We start from the raw sequence: 22,745 nt of genomic DNA on the forward strand, positions 1-22,745 counted from the left end.
ATCAAATCATAATCAAGCCTTAATCCAAGAATCAAGAAAAACAAAGAGAGAAAATATTTGTAAGAGAGAGTTTCCAAAAACAAAATCTTTGTAGTAAACCCTTTCCTAAATATTAAGAGTCTTCTTCTTAAATTTTCTAGTTGTCTAATACCATCTTCATCTCATCGATATTGGATAATTTTCCCAACACACCTAAAGCACAACCATCTTTACCAAGAACAACACCAATGTGGATGAGGGCAACTCTTACATCCTTATTGGCTTTCAGAGCGGTTCTTTCACATTCTCTGCAAAACCTAAGCACACACATGTACCTATTTAATCAAAGGAGCAAAAGTGTTTGCACATAGAGTTAGATTGACAATCATGAACCAAAAGCGGAAGAAAGTGGTATTCCAGGATTAGTATTCAAACATCAAAAACTTATAGAAATATTATGTACTTTATATAATATGAATTTTATAAGGGATTATAAATATCACAGAGTATAATTTCAATTTCAATATCGACACCTTCGTCAACATCACATAAACAGATCATGTTTGAAAATTTTCAACCTAAAATTAATTAAACAAATCGTTTTCAGAAAAACAAAAGTAGAAGACAAAAATCACATTCCTCTTCATCGAGTGAACTCCATTTATTAGTTTTCATTCTCAACAAATAAAACATATTTCAATCATCATAACATGATTATAATAATATAGCGATCAAGGGAGGAAACATATATATACTCAACACAAAAATACTCATCGGAAAGAAGAATTAACAAAATATATCAAAACGTTAATGCATAAACACTATGTTCTTCATGGATAAATAATTATAAGGTTTTATAAATTTGAGAATGGAAAATATCATAAAAAAACTTCGTCTCTTTTGCCAGAAACAAATCGATTTTGAGAAATCAAGTTAAAATTAATGAAATAGAACGAAAATCTCCATCTATTGTCTTGTTACTTCGTTAACGTTCTTACGCAACCGCGAAAGAGCTTGTTCGGTTCGTCGGAGCTCGTCAAGTTTTTCAGGTTCGTCAGAGCTAGTCAAGTTTTTCAGGTTCGTTGGAGAGCTCAACGGAGAGCTCTTCAGGTTCATCGGAGATCTGGTCGGAGAGCTCATGAGGTTCGTAAAAAGCTCGTTTGGCTTCGTCGGATTTGGCCGCCGTAAAACAATTGGAAGTTCATCGGATTTGGATCCGAAGAGTTTGTGGGAGAGAATAGATTAGGGATGCAATAGTATTATCTCTGTTTAAATTTTAATGGTAAAGATGATTAATGTAAAAGCTAAATATAGAGTGAAATATGGTATCAGAAAAGTGGTATTAAGACAATTTCCCTTGCTGTATCCAATAAAACTTTAGAATAAAAATCAATTAAAGATATATGACGAGGGAAAAAAAAGAAAAACCAAATAAAAAAGGTATCAATCTTCAGCTTCTTCTGGAGGGCGAAGAGTAACCACAAAAAAAACTTTTCCTCCACCTCCAATCGCTCTGCGAAAATCTCATGTTCTGTCGACTACCATGAAGGCTTGCAATTTCATGTGCCCTTCCGCCCCGCCCACCTCCACGCCTTTTCCGCACCTTCGCACGTACACCTCACGCGCCGCCCCTTCGCTGCAGGTGAAGTCCTTCCAGCGCGGCGACTTCGACCGTTTCGCCGATAACATCAAGTCGGGCAAGGCTTGGAGAGACGCGTGGCGGACCGCCAACGATGGATTCGAGCAATTCGTCTTCGAGGCTAAGAAAACGGCCGAGCGAATCGACCGTGAGTACGCCGTCTCTCGCCGTTTAAGCTCCGCCGCAAGCTCTGCCGGGGACCGTGCTCGGGAGATTGATCGTGAGTATGGGATTAGCCCACGTGTCAGGACATTATCCGCCGATTTTAGTAGAAATTTCCCCAAGGTAAATAGAAAAGCTTTAGATAGTGATATAACTGAGAAAGAGATGACGTCATAATGATTCTTTTGGATGTTGAATCATTTTATTTAGTTGCTTTGCTCTGTGTGATGTGAGCAATGACTTCACGTGGTTGTTACTTACCTACATGGCTCCTTGCTTGTGCTGAGTTTTGTTTTTTCTCTCCATGTGTTTGCCTTGCAGTACAGGAAGCAGTTCAGTGACTTCTTGAATACACCTCTCGGTGGAAGTTTTGCTGTAAGTATTACATTTGTTACTTTTACTCTATCTTGATTGACCTGCACCTGACACTTCTCTAGTCACTCAGTATCCTTATTTCAGTAAGATACTTTCTGCTTCAGCTCGCCGCTGCTCCTCTTGCGACTGTGATCATGTATCTATCAGTAGCCTGCCCTTTGTGTTAATCTTATTAAAAGCGACAGACTTGGACTATGAAAACTAGAATGTTTTCTGTCGTGTTAGGCATATAAAAACTGGAATGATTTGTATACCGATTACCAAATGACTTGTCTGATTATAAATGATGCTTTTCAATGTATCCTAACAGAGTTTATAATTCTAATCTTGGATTTGCTTTGATTTCAATTTTCCAGACTATTTTCTTTCTTTGGTTTGCTCTCTCTGGATGGCTGTTCCGAGTGATTATAGTCGCCACATGGGTTCTTCCCATTGCTGGTCCTCTTCTCATTGGTGCAGTCGCCAATAACTTCGTCATCAAGGTCTATTATACTCAGCCCCTTCTTGTCTACATTCTTCGATTTAGTATCTGTTATATAATGTTTGGTGCTGCACAGGGAGAATGCCCAGCGTGTAAGAGGCAGTTCATAGGATACAAGAACCAAGTGATCAGATGCGAGGGATGTAGGAACATCGTGTGGCAGCCACAAGGCGATTTCTTCTCAAGAGACGGTAGCAACAACAGTAGCAGCAGCAACAAGGGTAACTCTAAAAAGCCGCCTAAGTCCCAAATTATCGATGTCGATTTTGAGGAGAAGTGATGATCAGACAGAGCAGAAGGCGATTACAAAGTGTGTTTTGGTAGTAGCTGAATCATTTGCTGTTTTTGTTTGTTCTATAAGCTGCAGCGATGCAGAAAGGCGCTCTCGTTTTGATTGTTGTGTATATTATAAGGCCTTTGTGTAGATGAACAAATGTAGTGTCCAAGGGTACACGAGGCGACGAGAGACTTAATTGAAACTTATAACTAGTCAAATCTTATGAAAGAACATTTTACATCTCTAGTTTTTGCTTATGTTTATTTTTAACCTTTACCAACATGTTATAAATTTATCATTCCTAGTTGTAGGGATTTTGTTCGCGAGGAAGCCAGTCAGCATGTCCATTTGGGAGTGTGATCCCCTAGAGGCCCCGACGAAACGCTTATTGGAATGAACTATATGGCTCACTGAAGTTGACACCGAAAATGGTTATTGAAATGTTTAAGAGGAAAGTAAAGGATAAGGAGACGAGACTAAAGTTCGCATGCCTCGAAATTACATATTACGTGTAGCTGTGTCCACATCTCACAACCTTAGTAGAATTCATCAGTGGTCTAGAATGGAGTCTTAAAGGCAAAGAGACGCTTATACTGTATAGTATAGTTTTTTTTGTAAGAAGGCATTCATATTAAATAGAGCAAAAGAAATAAAATATTACAAATCCATCGGCTTAACTATGTTAACGAAACACATATCAGTAGAACTTTTGTGGCCCAGTTTAAAATAAAAGACGTGGCCCAAAGGGGATAGGAGTCAAACCGTTTCAGAAAAGATCGAGGTTGTCTTGGTCAGTTTCCTCCGCCCCAGTTACGATCAGACGAGCCACCGCTGCATCATTGATGAACAAGCACGAGGGTTCGAGTGACGGAAGCTTTGAATGCGAGTACGGACCTGCTTGTCGATGGTTGAGATGATGGAATCAGGAGACTTGAAAGTTTGATTGTGAAGTCTTTGGTTTCGTTCATTCCAGAGCCAATAGATTGTGGCCTGTGTGGCAAGGAGTGTTAGGCATTTTTCATCTTTGTTGGGGCCAAGAGTGAGAAGTTGTTGAAGTGTTGATAACCAAGAGCCGCTTGGAGTCAGTCGAGATCGGCATGCAATCGATCTCCAGATCCTGTTGCTGAAAGAACACTAAAAAAAAAGATGATTCCTACTTTCTGGAGCGTTATTGCAAAGCAAGCAAACAGCATCCACATTCATACCCCATCGGAGTAACCTGTCACGTGTTGGGCAACGATCGAGTAAAACCAACCAAGTTAAGAAGGACTGCCTCGGGATCCCATAGGAGAACCAGACAAGCTTTGCCCATGGAACAGTTGGTATTGGCCCTTTGAGGTAAGTGTATACTTCTCCTGAGTTGTACTTGCTTTTTATTTTGCCTTCGATTTCTCATTCATAGTAGTCCTCTTGTTCCGATAAAGAAACTGTTGTGAGATGAATTTGCAGAGCTAATTGTTCTTCTGACCTTGCAGAGGGTAGAAGCCAACGCCCATTACGATGAAGAGAAGCCACTGTCGCCTTTTTCGGGATGCCAAGACGTGATGAGCTACCATTGAGCAGAACATCAAGTTGTCCAAGCGGAGACCAGTTGTCAAACCAGAAGTTTGTTTTTTCCCCATTACCAAGCCGCCTTTTTAGCAATGGGTAGATTAGAACTCTTGCCTTAATCATCTTGTTAACTAGCCAGGAGAAGTTGTTGCTTGGGCTAATGGACCAGTAGTTACTGACATCCCCTCTCAAGATGACTTCTTTGAACCAGCAGACCCATACTGAATTCGGACGGAAGAAAAGTAACCAAATTAGCTTGAGTATGCAAGCCTGATTCCAGCAGTGAAGATCTTTGACACCTAACCCACCCTGATCTTTGGTAAGTATTACCGTTTCCCAACCCACTTTAGCTGAAAAACATCCCTCACTTTTACCTTTCCACAGGAACAACCCACAAAGAGAGTTGATACGATTGATGCACGCTTTTGGGAGGATAAAACTTGAACACCAGAAGGTAGAGACACCCGTAATAACAGTTTTGATTAGTAGTAGCCTTCCAGCGAATGACAGGGCTTTTGATGACCATGATGAGAATCTCTGTTTTATTTGTTGAAGTAGGGCTCACAGTTTTGCAGGTTCAGCTTCTTTGTAGTTAACGGAACACCAAGATAACGCATGGGAAGGCTTCCTCTTTGCATACCAGTTGAGGCTTGGATCGAGGACACTTCTTGATCTGAGAGACCCGAGGCGAAGAAACTAGACTTCTGTAGACTTACTGCCAATCCAGAGCGGTTTTCAAAATCACGAAGAATCTGAAGCACTCGTTGGACAGATTCAATAGACCCATCAATGAAAATTAGAAGGTCATCAGTGAAGGATAAGTGTGTCAACTTAGTCTTGTGGCAGTTGTGATGGTAAGCTAGATTCCCTGTTCTTGCTTCTTTATCCAACATTAGAGACAAGTAGTTCATTGCAATCACAAAGAGGTAAGGAGAAAGGGGATCACCTTGCCTTAAGCCCCTCTTACCTTTGAAGTAACCATTTACGGTACCGTTGTAACCAACCATGAACGATGTTGTGCAAATGCAGGGTCGTAAGAGGCGAACAAAAGGAACCGGCAAGGCTAGACTCTCTAAGGCCGAGAAGAGGAAATCCCATGATAGGGTGTCGAAAGCTTTAGCTATATCCACTTTAATGGTAACCTTCTTGGATCCCTTGTTTTTGTGATAGCCATTCACTAGTTCACTAGCAAGAACTGTATTCTCCACTAGAAGCCGACCCTCCACAAAAGCAGTTTGATTAGGTAGGATTAGATCTTGCAGGATAGACTTTAGTCTCCGCACCAGTAGCCTTGAGATGACCTTGTAGATAGTATTCAGGCAGGAAATGGGTCTATACTCTGAGATACGAGTTGCTCCTGTGAATTTTGGTACTAGTGAGAGTATTGTTGAATTGGTTGTTTTTGGCAGGAAACCGGAATTGAAGAAGTGCTGGATCGCATTGATACATTCTGTTCCAAGCAGTGACCAAGTGGCTTTGTAGAAAGCTGAAGAGAGGCCATCAGGTCCAGGCGCTTTGTTGGGGTTCAAAGAGAACATGAGCTTAGTGATTTCCTCAGTAGTTGGCATCAACAAAATGTTTCCTCCTTGTTGTTGACTGCATCTAAAAGGAGTGAGATCGTGGAACCAGGCAGCTGATGAGTACCAAATCAGGGGTAAATTTTCCGGACCCAGGACAGATTGGAAGTGGGCAATAGCATGTGCACTCATCACCAATGGGTCCGTGATGATTACGCCAGAGTCTAGAAGGAAAGAGCGTATTGCGTTTAAGCTAGCTCTTGCCTGACAGACCCTCTGGAAGTAAGTAGTGTTAAGATCACCTTCACGCAGCCAATTTATCCTCGATTTTTGTTTAAAAAAGCACTCTTCTAACTGCCTTAGAAATTGCCACTTCTGGTTTAGTGCAAGCTCCTCTGCGAAAGTAGTCGGATTAGGTTCCATGAGGGCATGTACCTGCGCAAGTTGCAACAAACCGTAAGTCTCTTTCACTCTCTTTTCAATATTTGAGTAATTTTCTTTGTTTAGATTTTTTAAACTTCTCTTTATGCTTTTCAGCTTCCAACACAGAGACGTTAGGTTGGCTGACACACTTCCGGCCTGAAACCAAGCATCACTAACAACCTCCAAGAAACTCGGGTGTTTGGTTAGGTAGTTTAGGAATTTGAAGGGCTGGGAACCGGCTTTAGGCAGTTGGAAAGCAAGATCAAGGAGGCAAGGGGCGTGGTCGGATGGGGCTGGGGGAAGGAATGTAGCAGAGGCATGGGGGAAGGCGTTTAACACTTCACTGTTTATCAAACATCTGTCAAGTTTTTTAGCAATAGGGGCTTCATCTCGTTTGTTTGACCAGGTGAGCAGGGGACCTTGATATCTCAGATCAAACACACCCATCTGAAGGAGACAATCCCTGAATTCATACATTTGAGAAGCATGGGTAGTGTGACAGAAGTCTGAGTGCTCGTTGATGAAGAGTATCTGGTTAAAATCTCCTCCAATTATCCATGACTTAGTATCAAGCACTATTATCTAACTAAGTGTTTTTGATTATATATTTATGTAAATATCTACATATGTTGTAGGTTAGATTTTGGAGCAACACACATCCTTTTCTTCAGTGGGTTAAAGATATTGCGAATGGATCCGTGAATAAGGCCATAACATGGCCTATCTATTTCACAAGAGGCTTTTTGTTCCATACACAGAAGCATGACGAGGGAAGAAAGACATGTAACTATAGTGCGAGCGTTAAAGGAGAGAGTTACATAAATGCATCTGACGAAGCCGATTACTACAGTGTCTTGACTTATATTATACAAATTCAGTATGAGGGGTCGATCAATTTGAAAATCACACTTTTTAAATGTAAGTGGATTGATCCGTTAATCGGTAGAGGCACAAGGCGGAGCAATGGTGAATCCAAAGAGAATCATTTCAGGAGAATATGAAGATAAAGAACCAACACTGTTGCAACAAGAAAATGATGATGCTATTTTAATGACTACAATTGAAGATATAGCAGTCGACCATTTGGTTCGTGCTCAGGTGCAACCTATACATCTTGATACAGATGTGGAAGATGCTGAACCAGAAGATGAACTTCAATGTAATATATCATCGTTTTCTGATTATGATGAAGATGGTGAAGTACCCTACTAAAATGTAGTATAATTTTTTAAATTTTGTTTTAAAATGTATTGTAATATAAATTTGTAAACTTTGGTCTAAACTTTGGTCTAAACTTTGTATTGTAATATAATTTTGTAAACTTTGTTTTAGTGTAATGTAAAATAGTTTTGTAAAATCTAATGTGTATTGTAATATATTTTTCTTTAAAATTAATATATAATCAACTCATAAACAAAGTAAAATTAAATCTCATAAACCCCTAAACCCACACATTCTAAGTCATTACCCTATACCCTAAACTAAAACCAAAAACACCCGCCTAAACCTTAATTATTTCCCGCCCTAAAACAAAACCTAATGTCCCGCTTAAGCCCAATTATTTCCCCCCAACCAAAGTTAACCCGCAAAAGCCGAAAATCTTCTCTTATTTACTAAATATCGTCAAGTGTCGGGACTGGATAAAAAAAAATCATCAAGTGCCGGGACTCTCTCCTCTTGTTCCTCTCAAACCCTAGACCTCTCAATTTCATCTCTCTGAAACCACCTCCAGTATCGATGATGGCTGGAACGAAGCGACGAAATAAAACCGGGAAGTCAGCGGCGAAGACACCATCACCCCTTCCCTCCCAGTACACGTTTGTTCCGAGGTCTACAGCGCCTCTGCCTCTTCCCAACCGCCGATCTGGACCGTCTGTGAGTGATTACCCACCTCCTGCGCAGCTGTTTCAGACGTCGACGGCCCAACCTCCAGCAGCTTCAGATCCGGTGCGACACAGCACACTTTTTTCAACGATTCATTCTACTTTAGTATAGTTAAGTAATCTAGAATAAGAGTTTAGATCCGAGAAGAAAAGTGGAGTTTCAGGGAAAAAAAAAACAAAAGGGGTAAAATTTAAGATTTTAAAAAATAAAAATTTAATTCAAAAAAAAAAATAAAAAGAATTTCAGATTTCAAAATTAAAAATTTTAAAATATTGAAAAATGAAATTCACAGAAAAATGTATGAATTAAAAAATAATTAGAAATATATTATTATTATTTATTTTAATAAAATTTATTTTGATCATTTTCTTATTTTTTGATAAATATTATTTTAATGTCTTTTGAAAGGATTGTCCAAATATAAATTGTATTATTAATAAATACACCCTTTTTTGGTCAGATAGTTTGTTTTGGTTAATCGGTCCAATTTTATTCACAGGTCACAAGACCCGATAGATCTGATCTATAGCACAGCTTCTATCAAAATTTTGGCGCTCATTTGATAATGAATTATGACGTGGCACAAACTAACCGACTCTGACGACGCTAGAATCCTTTCGTCTTCTTGTCTTCAACGCTTCCCCCAATTTTCTCTGTGTCACTCTCTGTTTTTCTTTTTCTTTTTTTTTTTTTCTCTCGAGAAAGAAAAGCGCCATTATTGTTTCCCTCCATTGTTCAACAATAAACAACCCTGATCATTGAGACGGAGCAATCAAAGGTTCAAGAAGCGGAGAAAATGAAAGAAACTGATCGGTGAGTAGTAGTTAAACAAAGTCTCCTCCGAGTTTCAATTTGCAGCTTTCTTCCTCTGAGAAAGCTGCTTTTCTTTGTCTATTTTGCTCAGAGCGCCGCCGATGAAAGCAGAGGAACCAAACGCCGCATGTGTTTCAGCTCTTCATATGATACTCGAGGTCTCCTTCTTCGCAAGAATGTGACTGAATCTTTTTCTTTAGTATCTGGTTTTCTTAAAGAATGTGATATTAATTTGTGCAGTCTCTGATGAGAACCACCATGTTCTCATGCGATCTCTCGATAACACTTTATCCAGAAACACATGAGAGATTCATACAAGACTACTTGGACCAGTTTTACCATCTCTTTCTCGACAAACTAAGTCTTATGGAAGAAAATGGTGGTGTTTCTGAGATTTTGATAAACGTCTTGGAGATTCTGCCTGGCTGGAACCGTCACTTAGGATTCGAAGACCGGGTGAAAATGAAGTGCACTAGATGCAAGATGGATACTCAATATCCACCACCACAACCTTCTTTTGGTATACTCATCATTGCCAATTCACTCAGAGAAACCAAGGCATAGTCTTCTCTTCTTTTTTTTTATTTTAATCTTTTTAAAGAGCACAAGAACACCAGTCTATTCATAATAATAAGATTATGGTTTTGGTTATCATCATTCATCACAGTCTGCATTCGAGGATTTTACGTTTGAGAGAATCCTTAAATTCATCAAGATCAACTCTATGGTGCCTTGCAAAACGGAAGGATGTGAGAAACTAAGCTACGTTGATCATATTATCCCTATACTTCCTTCTGTTTTTACCATTGGTAAGTCTAGTTCATAAACTAAAGTTATACTGGAGCAACATAGAGTTTTGAGTTTATTATATATGTGGAATTGTTTAGCACTAGAGTGGGAGAACAATGAGACTGGAGAAGAGATACTTGCTACCACTTCTGTTCTCGCTACTGAAATAGATATTAGTAAGATTTACAAATACGAAGGTGGATCACCAGAGACCAAATACAATCTTGTGTCAATGGTAAGCAGTATCTAACTAAGTTTCAGTTCCATTTTTTTTTTTTTAAGTTTGCTGTTGAGAAGATTAATGTAACAAGTCCAATGCAGGTTTGCTCGCATGGAGATCAATACGCTTGTGTTGCTTACTTTAACAATCGATGGGTCATTTACTTTCCTTGTGAGCAACAGGTAAGAAGCTTATAATTATTTTCTTGTAATACAAGCAAGTTGTTCGATCTGTGACTTAGCGATTGTGTGTTGCCTGTCCAGGTTATAGGTGACTGGGATAGTGTTATTAACACTTTTGTACGACTGAATATGCGACCTGAGATTCTATTTTTTGAAAACGTAAGCTACTTATTATGTTTTTGTTTCCTTATTATGTGTGTGTGTGTGTTTACTCAACCCTCTACCTACTTGGAATTTCAGGATATGCAGAGGAAGCGGATTGTGAACGCCCAGATAAATACACCAAGTGATGTGAAAAATACGTTTATACAAAAATGGGACCAACTGCAAAATTTTATGTTTTCCCTTCAGCCTCAATCCTCCTGATTGGTATGATGTAGTCACTGAATAAAAGTACTATTTTCTAAAGGCACAGCTTACTTCGGTTTGTTATTAAGGATACAGTGTGTTGTTAACGGAAGATTTGTTTACTTTTCCCTCTGTGAGATTGTAATATCTTCTATCAAATTTTCCCTCTGTGATATTAGACATTAAAAAGTTCACTTCAGGAATTGTCTGCAGTTCTTGGAGTAACTTCGCAGCGCATTGTAATTTCGACTCATCAACACAACTTCTTTTGAACTAGAAACAGGATATGAAAACACTCTACCTACAAAAAAAAGTGTCATCACACACACGTCTGACCAATCAAGTTTACAAATTCAACTCAACAAACACAAAGGAAACTGCTTCGTCTTTTGCAAGATCTTGTTCACATACAACCTAATTTGTTCATTTTCTTTAATGGAAGCTTCGTTTTTACCATTTGTTGGGTCTGAATAGTATTTATACACGTACACTAGGGATGGCTGAAATGGTGAACCAAATCTGTTATACTTCACTGACATGAATATCAATTATGCTTTAATCAGATGACGAACACACTGTTTCTAAATTGGAATATGCCATTCCGTTACATTTGCTAAACCATCGATTTGTGGGCGGCTTCATAAAACAGAATCTTAGGCCGAACCTTCCTTTCCCCACAGAATCTGATCACACTCTCCCAGTTGCCAACAGCCTGTGGTATCACCATGCAACATACTAACAATGTCTCAGTTCACAACTCAACTCAACTCATGAAGTATAAAGAAAACTGTTTAGTCTTCTTACCTCTTCTGTAAGAGCATCATGTCTGACACCGACCCACCTGTCTTTCTCATATGCTAGGCAGATGTGTTCTTTGTCTTCACCACAACCAACCTGCATACATTTCCCATATTCTGAGCTCGTAACCGACCAATTCAGAATAACAATAGGACAAAAACATTTGCAACCCTGTATCAGATTTTACCAATGACACAAGCCGGTACTTGGTGCTTGATTCTACGCCTTCGTATAGCCTGCTCATATCTATCTCCCAGTCCAAAGCCTTTGTTGTTTCAGATATCTCTTTTTCCGTTTCATGCTTCTCCCACTCCAGCACTAGTGTTGCCAAACCCCAGCAAAACACCAACAATTGTTAAATGAAATGAGTACACAAGATCGTCGCAGTCATGGTCAAAACTTACTTACCGACTGTGAATATAGGCGGGCATCTACTAATAATGTGATGAACAAAGTTTGCCTTTCCACAGCCTCCTGTTTTAAGGTCACATAACATTTTATCTTCCATGCGAATTACTTTAACGATGTCCTCAAACTTTATATTCCCAAAAGCACACTGCATATATAACCAACCACACACAGCAAACTTATTAAGTAGTGGTAGTACCAATTTCAATTAGGAAAGACAAAGAGGGGAATAAAATGGAGCATACCTTGAGGTCTCTGATTGAATCTGCAGCCATAACGATTCCATAAGAACTTTGCTCTGGATAATTGGGCTTCTGCCTGCATCTGCTACAACTCATTCTTTCATATTCTTCCAGTGTAAAGAGGCGAGTTACTAAGCTTTCTATTTCTTGACGTTTACAGCTATGCCAAGACTCAAGGATGGATACGACTATCTCAGCAGCATCACTTGACTGCAACGAGTAAAAAAACAAGATTACACAGAAGATATTAATCAAGCCTATTTTAATAAATTAATAATACCATGCTTAGAAGCTTATATATATCTGCACAAACCATGGAAATAACTTCTTTGGAAGTAAGTAAATCGCTCAGGAGATAGCTGTGGAGTAGCTCAGGAACTTGTTTTTCCAAGTCGTCACGAAATGGTTTCTCATTTTGCATTAAATCCTCTTTCAGGACCTTAATGTTCAAGAGCGCCTGCAATGCATTACCACATGTTTTGCGAAGATATCAAAAACTGAATCAGAACTAGAAGATGAGAGTTTACGTATTACCTTCAGAGTTATGTCAAGAGCTGAGTTGCATCTGGCTGCAGCTTCTCTAAGGACTGACTCTTCTCCAGGCATGTTTTGCATACCTTGAAGATGGCGAATGAAACAAACAAGATTTATGCAACTTAACTCGAAGTGGTTTTAGAATTTCGTCATCGCAAAGTTCTTTCACAACCTTGAGCAGCTTCCTCTGCATCCACAGTGTTGGATGGAATTTCCATAGAATCTTTTTCCGTCGTTTGTAGTGATGGAGATGTAGCTTGGAGATCAAGGTTGAAAGAATGTTCACTGGACACGAAATAACACGTTTTGTTCAGAGAGAACCCGAAAACAATTTATCAACATGAAGACAAAAGAGACGCTTGATGTACTTACGGTTCAACAGTCTTATCAAGGACCTTATTGCTTCTATGTTTCTTCTTCTTTGACTGTGGCTTCTTTTCCTCCTCGAGTAGAAGATCTGCTTCTGCTGCAGCTACGTTTATTACCTCCTAGAGAATGATACATCAGACATAATATAAGGAACAAGTTACAGACGGTCTGCATCAGAGAGAAGACATAAAACCGAAATTTCAAACCAACCAGCAAGAATTCTTTAAGTGGTCGAAGGATGTAAGAGCGATAGTCAAAACCAGAAAGTCTGATGAGGTCGTTGAACAAACTAATCCTTGAATTCTCAACCAGCAACATCTTTGTATCGACTAGCGCAACCTGCAAGTCAAGAAACACTTATAAGATTACATTTTACCTCTGTTTTTCTATTGTTAATTAAAAACTCTGATCAGGAATGGACCTTATCAGCGACCAATGATCTCAGACGGTCTATGGAGTTGAGGACTATATCATCGCTGAGATTTGTATGCCTGTGTATACGCTTCAGGCAATCTTCTAAATCTGGGAAATCAAATGTCGGATGCGGTGCTTCTTCAAGAGCATCTCGTACTGAACACAAGAATAGGCGTGTACTGAGAGAATCTATAGCTAAATGCTTTCTTTCACATTCATCGCCTAGAATAGATGCATATTTGTTGCATTGATGTTCCGGAACACTCCTTCTCTTTTTATTTTCGCTTACACACAAGTTTATGGCGTCAACAAGACTTGCATCATAACCAAGCATCTGCAGTTTCTTTGCATATTTGGTTCCCAAAGTCCTACAAGTGTACTGAACGGCTCTCAAAACAGCCACCCAAATATCTAGATTGTGTGTCCTCACAGGTCTTGGGAATCGAAATCTCTCATCTGCAGAGGAGTGATCCGCTAACCAAGATAGTATATCATCTCCACGGGCATGTGCCTTGGCGTAGTGATCACTGGCGTTCAAGAAACTGACAGTCCCTTCATCATCGAATTGAGCAATCTCACATCGCAGCAGTCTCTTATCCAGAAGCAGAGATGAAAACTGCTTGTCGAAGTCTATGTTTTCTTTAACACGAGTACCACTGTAGAAACTGTCCACTGCTCTGCAAATTATCTCTTTGCCATCTTCCCTTTCACACTTGATGAGTTTGAGAAGGTCTAGAATTTGTTCGAGTTCGCTTCTTTCCAAAAAGCAGATGCTCTGAGGTGTTTCCACTAGGCGACACTCTGTAGTCAAAGTATGCTTGGAAACTTCAAACCGTGCAAGATGCTTAATCAGAAAACGCATCATCCAGTCTCGAAGGCCACAAGAAAGGATCTTACGCTCACAAAACAACACAAGCAGCAACCGAATCTCCTGGAGTAACTTGCTGCGCTCTTCATCTGTAGCTAATGGCCAGTCTCTGGACCATCCATTCTCATATACAAACGCTTGCACAAATTCAAGCCGAGTCTTGATCATTTCAGCAGCAGCAGCTGTATCCACTGGCTCCCAGCCAGCAACTGTTATCATACCAGCCCACACTTCATCCACCATCTGAGCCATATGCTCTGCCTTAGAAGGCTTAAACTTTGCGGCATGTTCTTTTTCAAGATGATTCTTAAACTTTTTAAGGGGTAAGAACTCTTTCGAACAAGCTCGACATACCCAAACCCTCCATTTTTTGTTATTCACTGCTGAACCCAGAACTTTTTCCAAAGCAGCTCGTCCCTCTGTGCCATAGAATCTCTGCACATAGCTGGTAAAATCCGCAACCCTTACTTCCATAAACTTCCTTTTGATCTCAACATTCAAACCAGTCCAAAACGACCTCAATCCTTCAACCTCAATCTTACTCGGATCAGGAGGACTTTTCTTGGATTCAGTAACTTCCGGATCCCTAGGAGAGCCAGCAGCGATCCTTGACTCAGCAGCTTTGAGTATACTCTTGACGTCTCTTACACTTTTCTCCTCTTGCCGATTCAATTCATCAAAAGACGCCAAAACAGCCAGATACTCTTTTGCTTTACCTACGGATTTCTTCAAGTACAATGGTGATCCGAGCAAACAGCCCAAACCAAAGAGCGGAGCGGCACAAAACGATGAGAACCCCTCGTTTGCCGAAAAGCATTCCGCGGAGGCAAATAGAAACGCGAGTTTCACATCGCTGTTCTCTGCTATCTTGGCCTGTTTGTAGAAGATTTTGCCTTCCTGGAAAGAGAAAAAGTCTAGGACCTTCTTCTTCTTCTTATGAGCAGAAGAAATCCAAGTTTCGATGACCTCCAGGGCCTTGATGTGATCTCCTTGAGCGATGTAATCTGCAGAGAGTTGTTGGATTTGTTTAGCTTCCTCATCATCGTCTTCAAAGACGAAGGGAGTCGCCATGTGATTCTCAAAAGCTTTCTTGCTGCTATTTTTTCTTTTCTTGTTTTCGAGAGAAGAGCCGACGAGGAGGGAAAAAAAATAGAAGTGGGATGGTAGTTATTAGAAGAAGAGCTATCACGTGAGAGACACGTGACAAGGCTTGGATATATAGAGAGAGAGGCCCATTTACAAAAAAAGCATTCTGTCGAGCAGCTTGTGGGCATTCCATGTTCGATTTGAGCGCACATTCCCCCGAATAAAACCGCAACAAAAGATTGTGAGGAAATTTCGAATTCGGGAGTTAAGTGGAGATATAAAATTTAGCTTAGGAGAAGAAACGTCTTCATGTTGGGGATCAAATATGATCATGGGTGCGACTAAACTTCTTGTTGATATAAATATTGTTTAGTTTCGTTTGATTCCCTTATCATTGTATATACGTTCGAGTAAAGTAATTTTGGCGCTCTTTTCGTAATGCATATCACATGACACTCACGTGCACAGACCAACCGAATGTAGCTGATCAAATCCTTCGCATTTTCTCTGTTTCGTTTCTTTTTCCTTTTCTCGAGAAAATCCAGAGAGAAAAGTCTTGCGACTCGAAAGAAAAACGCTACCGTTGGTTTCCATGGAGATTCCAAATCTGATCCTGGAGATGGAGTCGTCACCTAAGGTTCAAGAAGATACTGACCAGAAAATTGATCCGTGAGTACTAGTCCTCAAGTTATGCCTTTTTTTTCTCGAGAATAATCGCCTGCTTAGTTAGTGCTTTGTCTATTGTTCAGAGATCTCTCAGTAAAGCATGACGACGAAGCTCATGAGGCGAAGAAAACAGAGGAGAAACAAAACGCCACTCGTGCTTCAACTCTTGATACAATACTCAAGGTTCTTTAACAAGCATATTAATAAGCTTTATTTATCTTTGTTCCCCGGATCTTGATCAAGAACGTGATTGTTTTGTTGCAGTCTCTCTGGAAAATAAGCTTTTTTAGAAAAGAGTTGATCAGCAGCTTCACTGAAGATGAACTTGTTTCCGAACACCGTGATTTCATTCTCACTCATCCTATGGTCTCTTCTCTCTCTCTCTCTCTCTCTCAACTTTTTCTCAAGCCGATTCATATAAAGCTTATCTTCTTGTTCTTTACTCTTAGGAATCAAACGGTGTTTATGACTTCTTGGTAACCATCTTGGATCTTCTTCCTCGCTGGAACACTGGATATGAGCATGATAAATCTCTTAAATCCATGTTTGAAGTTTACGAAATGCCCAAAAAGATGTGCAACAGATGCAAAACGGATACTGAATATCCACTCGAGCTTGCTTATGGTCTACTCCTGATCGCTAATTCACTCAGAGAATTCAAGGCAAACTCATTTCTTTCCTTCTATTATCATGTTAAGTGATGATGCTAAGAAACGTTTTTGTTTTTTGTGGTTATCATCACAGTATGCATTTGAGGATTTGACATTTGAGAACATCCTTAAGGTTATCAGAACCACCTTGATGTTGCCTTGTGACAAGGAAGGATGTGGGAAGCGAAACTATGTTGAACGTGTGATCAATACCCTTCCATCTGTTTTCACAATTGGTAAATGACCTCCTATCAAGTTTATTATGTAGACGTCAGCAACATAATGCACTAGTTCTTGAGGATTGTTTTTTTTTTAATGAAATTGTTTAGCTCTAGAGTGGGAGAACAATGAGACTGAAGAAGAGATCTCTGCTACTACTTCTGTTCTCGCTACTGAATTTGATATCAGTGAGATATACAAATACGAAGGTGACAGTATATTCACTAAATACCGTCTTGTGTCCATGGTATGTATCTAACTCCTTCTGGATTTTCCTATTGAAGATTGTTATTACCAGAAACCAACTCCAAATGTTGTAATACTCAGGTTTGCTTGTGCGGAGATCAATACAATTGCATGGCTTATGAAAACAATAGATGGATCAGATACTTTGCTCTTAACAAAGAGGTCAAGCAGCAAGTTTCTTGATCTGTGACCTGTTTTATCTTGGGTTTTGTAAGTTAAACTGAGTGAGCTGTGTTTTCTACGTGTACAGGTTATTGGAGACTGGAACAGTGTTCTCAGCAGTTTCTTAAAACTGAAGATTCGACCAGAGATTCTATTTTTCCAAAACGTAAGCTCCTACGACTGCATACTTGCTTGTGTTTTTGTGTTTCTAGTGTGTTCTCAGTTCCACCAACTTCAATGGCTTGGCAGGTGATGGGCCAGAGTTTGGTGTAAAACATTCTAAAGACCAATAAAAGCTTTTTCAGTGATGTAGGAAAGAGATTCGATGTATATGCAAAACTTTAGAATCGATGTTTGGGTCTTAAGTCAAAAGCTTTACAATGTCTTAGTAGAATAATGCTCTGTGATTTGAAGTACTGTGAACATATTTGTTTTTCTTTTCCTTTCTTTATTCAGCTAAATGTAAAAACTTGATTGATATGATCATTTGACTAAAACACCATCGTTTTCCGTAAACACAGCTTTGTGAAAAAGTTGAATGAAGATGTTGGGTTTGTTTAAACGATTCAGTAAGGTGGAACGAAGGATACATAGAGCAGATGGATGCTTTGTCATAGTGTAAAGATAGCTAGCTTATAGGGCTTGATTCTTGTGAGATCATTGAATGAAAAATAAGGAATCTGATATGTTTCCTTTCTACAAAGAAAGTATCACTAACTTCTTTGAACAACTTTTAAGTTGTTTCAACTCAGTATCAATCGCTTTATTAAGACAGAACAATCAGCTTTTGAATTGGAATATGTATCTGTTCATACAAGAATCGGTTTTCTATATTGAGTTAGGACTTTGTCACTTTTTAGGCCTTTGCAAAAGCTTCATAAAACAAAATCTCTGGCCGAACCTTCCTTTCTTCACAGAATCTGACCACACTCTTCCAGTTACCAACAACCTGCGATGCACATCAATAATGTCTAAGTTTACATTTCAACTCCAGAATGACATCTTCTATTTAAAAACATCTGCCTTTCTTCAAGAATTGAACAATTCAAGGTATACTGTTTCGTCTTTTTACCTCTTTTGCTGAAGCTCCATGACTGAAACTGACCCATCGGTTCTTTTTATAAGCTAGGCATATGTATTCTTCTTCTTCCCCACAACCAACCTGCATACATTTCCATATTGTAACAGAAAAAACACAGAGGAAATAATAGGACAAACATTTGTGACCCTGTTTCAGGATTTACCATTGACACAAGCCGGTATTTTGTGCTTGGTTCTAAGCCTTCGTATAGCCTGCTCATATCTATCTCCCAGTCCAAAGCCTTTGTTGTTTCAGATATCTCCTTTTCCGTTTCATCTTTCTCCCATTCCAGCACTAGTGTTGCCAAATCCCACAAAACATCCTCATTGTTTTATCACACAATACTCTAAACAAAACAGGATCAAATAATGGTCAAAACTTACCGACTGTGAATATAGGCGGGCATCTACTAATAATGTGATGAACAAAGTTTGCCTTTCCACAGCCTCCTGTTTTAATGTCACATAACATTTCATCTTCCATGCGAATCATTTTAAGGATGTCCTCAAACTTTATATTTCCAAAAGCACACTGCACATATAACCAACCACACACAACAAACTTATTAAGTGGTAGTACCAATTTCTATAGGAAAGACAAAGACGGAAATAAAATGAAGGCATGAAGCATACCTTCAGGTTTCTGATTGAATCTGCAGCCATGACGATTCCATAAGAACTTTGCTCTGGATAATTTGGCTTCTTTTTGCATTTGCTACAACTCATTCGTTCATATTCCTCCAGTGTAAAAATATGAGTGACCACGCTTTCTATTTCTGGACATTTCCAGCAAGGCCAAAACTCAAGGATGGATACGAGTAGCTCAGCGGCATAACTTGTCTGGAAAAGAGTACAAAGAAAACAGAATGGCATTTAGACAACAACCAATACTTTACTTGAAAATTTTATCTGCCGCACAAACCATGGAATAAACTTCTTCTATGGAAGCAAGTAAGTCGCTCAAGAGGCAACTGTAGACTCCCTCTTTCATTTGCTTCGAGACAAACGCAGTAAAGAAATTTCCTATTGCACAAGGAACTCGTTCTTCTCGGTGGTCATAAATTTGATTACGATTTTGCAGCAAATACTCTTTAAGAATGTGACAAAGAGCCTGCAGTACCACAATTAGTCAAATAACAGAAAGTAAGAATTATTCATCTCAAAACAAAGAACCTACTCTTTTACTAGTGTCTGCTTTACCTTCAGCGTCATGGCAAGAGCTGAATTATATATGGGTGGACCTTCTGCATGTGCTGGCTCCAAATGTTTCGACGGTGACTCTTCTTCAGGCATATTTTGCATATCTTGAAGATGGTAAATGAGAGATATGAGAATTATGCATCTCAAAACAAAGTAGTTTTAGAAAAATCGTCAATTGACAAGCTCTTTCACAACCAAGGTTACCTTTAGCAGCTTCCTCTTGATCGTGTTCCATAGAATCTTCTTCCCCCGGTTTGGGTGATGGAGAAGTAACACTAGACATATGTAAGAACACGTGGTGCTCTGAGAAAACATACAAACAGTACATCAACTTGAAGAAAGACTCTAACCAAAGTACTTACTGTTCGACATTCTGATCAAGAACTCCAGGCATGCTTGTTGAAGTTCTCTGTTACGCCATGAATACCATTCATTCTTACAACTGACTAAACCGAAAAAAAAAGAATCAGGGAAGCAAACAGAGATTCCACATCTTCAACAACCTTTTTGTTTCTGCGTCTCTTCTTCTTTGACCCCGAATTCTTCTCTTTGTCTTGATTGTTCTCGGATAAAAGTTTCAGCGCCTGTATTGCTGCTAACTCTTCCTAGAAGAAGAGACATCAACAATAATAAAAACTAACTCTAAAGAGAAAATCAGAGTGAAGATGACAGCTTTTTTTTTTTTGTATAAGACCTTGTTGCTTTTATTTTTCTTCTTTTTTGACTGTGATTTCATTTCCTCCTCGAGTAAGCGATCTGCTTGTGCTGCAGCTAACTTGGCTTTGCATTCCATATCTACAATTCCTTCCTACACACCAAATATAATATAAGGAACAGGTGGAAGACCAAATCATAGAGAAGATGAAAGAAAACTCTCTGTTTCAAACCAACCAGCATAAAGTCTTTCAGCAGAGGAAGGATGTAAGAGCGGTAGTCAAAAACAGAAAGTCTGACAAGGTCGTTGAGCAAATTGATCATTGAGTTTTCAACCAGAAAGATCTTAGAATCAATTAGAGGAACCTGCAAATCAATAAACACTTTTAAGACAACAATACTATGATATATCCTTTTGTTAATCAAGAAACAAACCTTATTGGTCATCATTGATTTCAGGTGGTCTATGGAACTCAACACCACATCATCACTGACATCTCTATGATCACGTATAACATTCAGGCAATCTTCTAACTCGGGGAGACCAAATTTCGGATGCAATTCTCCTTTGAGAACATCTACTACTGCACTACAGTACAGTCTTGTCGCAAGAGAATTACTGGAGTCTGTCATTAGATGCTTCTTTTCACATTCATCGCATAGAAGAGAAGCATATGTCTTCTTTTGACCATCCGGAGTACTCCTTCTCCTTTCATCTTCGCCTATGCACAAGTTCTTGGCGCCAACGAGAACTTCAGTAAAATCTCCGACCCTGAGCTTCTTTGCGTAGTATTGAGTTCCCATAGTCCTACATGTGAACTGAACGGCTCCCAGAACTGCCAACCAAACATCAAGATTGTGTGCTCTAATAGGTCTGGGAAATTTGAATTTCTCATCTCCTGAAGACTTTTCTGTCAACCAGAATATGATATCGTCGCCACCAGCGTTTGCCTTGGCGTAGTGAGCACTGGCATTTAGGAAACTGATTGCCCCTTCCTCATCGAACTGAGCAATCTCGCATTGCAGCAGTCTCTTATCCAAAAGCAGAGATGAAAACTTCATGTCAAAGTCGATCTTCTCTTTAACTCGAGTACCATTGTAGACACTATCCACCGCTCTGCAGACAAGTTCAGTACCATCATCCCTTTCACACTTGATGCGCTTGAGAAGGTCCAGGAACTGATTGAGTTCATGACGTTCCAAAAAGCAGATACTTTGAGGTGTGTCCACTAGGCCGCACTCGGCAAGACTATGTTTGAAAACTTGAAGTTTCTCAAAATGGCTAACCACCAAATATTTCACCCAGGCTATAACGCTACGTGAGAGAATGTTACAGTCACGAAACGTCACAAGTAGAAACCGAATCTCCTGGAGTAGCTTTCTGCGCTCTTCATCCGCAGCAAAAGGCAAATCTTTGGACCACCCCTTCTCATATACAAACGCTTTCATATCTTGTAGACGAGTCTTGATCATTTCGACAGCAGATACAGTATCCAGGGGTTCCCAACCTCCATCAGATATCATACAACCCCAGGATTCACTTATCCTTTGAGCTAGAGCCATTGCTACATTAGGATGAAACCCTGCACCATGTTCTCGTTCGAGATGATTCCTACATTCTTCAGCACTAGAGAACTCTTTCGAACAAGATCGACATACCCAAAGCCTCCATCTTTTGTCTTTTCTAACGGAACCCAGTACTTTCTCCAAAGCAACTCGTCCCTCTGTGCCATATAATCTCTGGACATAACTTGTAAAATCCGCAATGCTTACTTTCACAAAGTTTCTTCTTTTGTCAACACTCAGCCCTGACCAGTACGACTTGAGTCCTCTAACAAAGTCAGACTCAGTCTTGGTAGTCTCTTCATTTTCCTCCGACTCAACCATATCTTCTGAGTTATCGGAGTCCTCGACGAGATAAGTTCCATTCTTGAACTGAGCGAGCTTTGACTCTGCAGTCTCGATAACATGCCTCAGAGACTCTAAGTTTTTAACAGCGCCAACGATCTGGTTAGCTTGAGCCAGGGATTTCTTGTAATAGAGCTTGGATTCAAGCTGCTGAGCCAAGTTGAAGAGTGACAATGCAGCAACCCCTGAGAAAGGCTTGCATGCGGTAAAGATCTCAACGGAACAAAGCAAGTAGGTGAATTTCAGATTGGGGTTCTCTGTTTTTCCAGCGAGGTCCCTGAAGATAGTACCCTGGAGGTAAGCTACAGGATTCTTGTCATTCCCTTTGAGGAAAGACAAAGCTAGGATGGCCTCCAAGGCCTTGATGTGATGGCCTTGAGCGTAGAGATCTTTGGCAAGCTTGAAGAGCTTTTCGCCCTTGGCATCTGCCAGAGGAGGAAAACGATTCATAGTAAACCGACTCCCAAGGATCTTGCGTGTTCTTGGTCTCGCTTCAGAAACAGAGTCGAGGCGGGAGAAATGGAGAAGAAAGGCGAAATGGAAAGAAGAGAGAAACAGGGGATGGCTTTGTCACGTACGAGGCACGTGACAGGGGGGGGGG

At 39.8% G+C, this 22,745-nt stretch overlaps 5 protein-coding genes across 5 annotated transcripts; 3 read left to right on the plus strand and 2 right to left on the minus strand.

Moving 5' to 3' along the window:
* The first annotated feature begins 1,402 nt into the window (after positions 1–1,402).
* LOC106320777 lies at positions 1,403–3,155 on the plus strand. The gene is made up of 4 exons (XM_013759137.1): positions 1,403–1,903; positions 2,102–2,155; positions 2,512–2,637; positions 2,713–3,155. The coding sequence occupies exons 1-4, from the start codon at positions 1,523–1,525 to the stop codon at positions 2,914–2,916; spliced, it is 765 nt and encodes a 254-aa protein (XP_013614591.1). The 5' UTR covers positions 1,403–1,522; the 3' UTR covers positions 2,917–3,155.
* Positions 3,156–8,961: 5,806 nt separating this feature from the next.
* Positions 8,962–10,815, plus strand: LOC106325941. The gene is made up of 8 exons (XM_013763992.1): positions 8,962–9,101; positions 9,193–9,259; positions 9,342–9,659; positions 9,769–9,910; positions 9,989–10,125; positions 10,212–10,292; positions 10,374–10,451; positions 10,533–10,815. Exons 1-8 carry the CDS (start codon positions 9,085–9,087, stop codon positions 10,656–10,658), a joined length of 966 nt encoding a protein of 321 aa, XP_013619446.1. The 5' UTR covers positions 8,962–9,084; the 3' UTR covers positions 10,659–10,815.
* Positions 10,816–10,974: 159 nt separating this feature from the next.
* Positions 10,975–15,706, minus strand: LOC106322985. The gene is made up of 11 exons (XM_013761132.1): positions 13,413–15,706; positions 13,202–13,330; positions 12,995–13,110; positions 12,795–12,907; positions 12,623–12,705; positions 12,402–12,545; positions 12,092–12,298; positions 11,847–11,994; positions 11,626–11,756; positions 11,445–11,534; positions 10,975–11,352 (listed from the first exon to the last, which is right to left on the minus strand). The coding sequence occupies exons 1-11, from the start codon at positions 15,342–15,344 to the stop codon at positions 11,254–11,256; spliced, it is 3,192 nt and encodes a 1,063-aa protein (XP_013616586.1). The 5' UTR covers positions 15,345–15,706; the 3' UTR covers positions 10,975–11,253.
* A 185-nt stretch (positions 15,707–15,891) lies between these two features.
* On the plus strand, positions 15,892–17,798 carry LOC106326347. Its single transcript, XM_013764347.1, has 9 exons — positions 15,892–16,028; positions 16,109–16,208; positions 16,290–16,391; positions 16,475–16,687; positions 16,770–16,911; positions 17,005–17,141; positions 17,222–17,302; positions 17,391–17,468; positions 17,552–17,798. The coding sequence occupies exons 1-9, from the start codon at positions 15,952–15,954 to the stop codon at positions 17,573–17,575; spliced, it is 954 nt and encodes a 317-aa protein (XP_013619801.1). The 5' UTR covers positions 15,892–15,951; the 3' UTR covers positions 17,576–17,798.
* A 360-nt stretch (positions 17,799–18,158) lies between these two features.
* On the minus strand, positions 18,159–22,594 carry LOC106323525. The gene is made up of 12 exons (XM_013761633.1): positions 20,672–22,594; positions 20,474–20,602; positions 20,086–20,187; positions 19,945–19,991; positions 19,787–19,857; positions 19,583–19,686; positions 19,305–19,493; positions 19,016–19,222; positions 18,767–18,914; positions 18,547–18,677; positions 18,375–18,464; positions 18,159–18,251 (listed from the first exon to the last, which is right to left on the minus strand). The coding sequence occupies exons 1-12, from the start codon at positions 22,592–22,594 to the stop codon at positions 18,159–18,161; spliced, it is 3,234 nt and encodes a 1,077-aa protein (XP_013617087.1).
* Positions 22,595–22,745: the final 151 nt, after the last annotated feature.

This window comes from Brassica oleracea, chromosome C2 (assembly GCF_000695525.1).
Source record: "Brassica oleracea var. oleracea cultivar TO1000 chromosome C2, BOL, whole genome shotgun sequence".
Lineage (NCBI taxonomy): Eukaryota > Viridiplantae > Streptophyta > Magnoliopsida > Brassicales > Brassicaceae > Brassica > Brassica oleracea.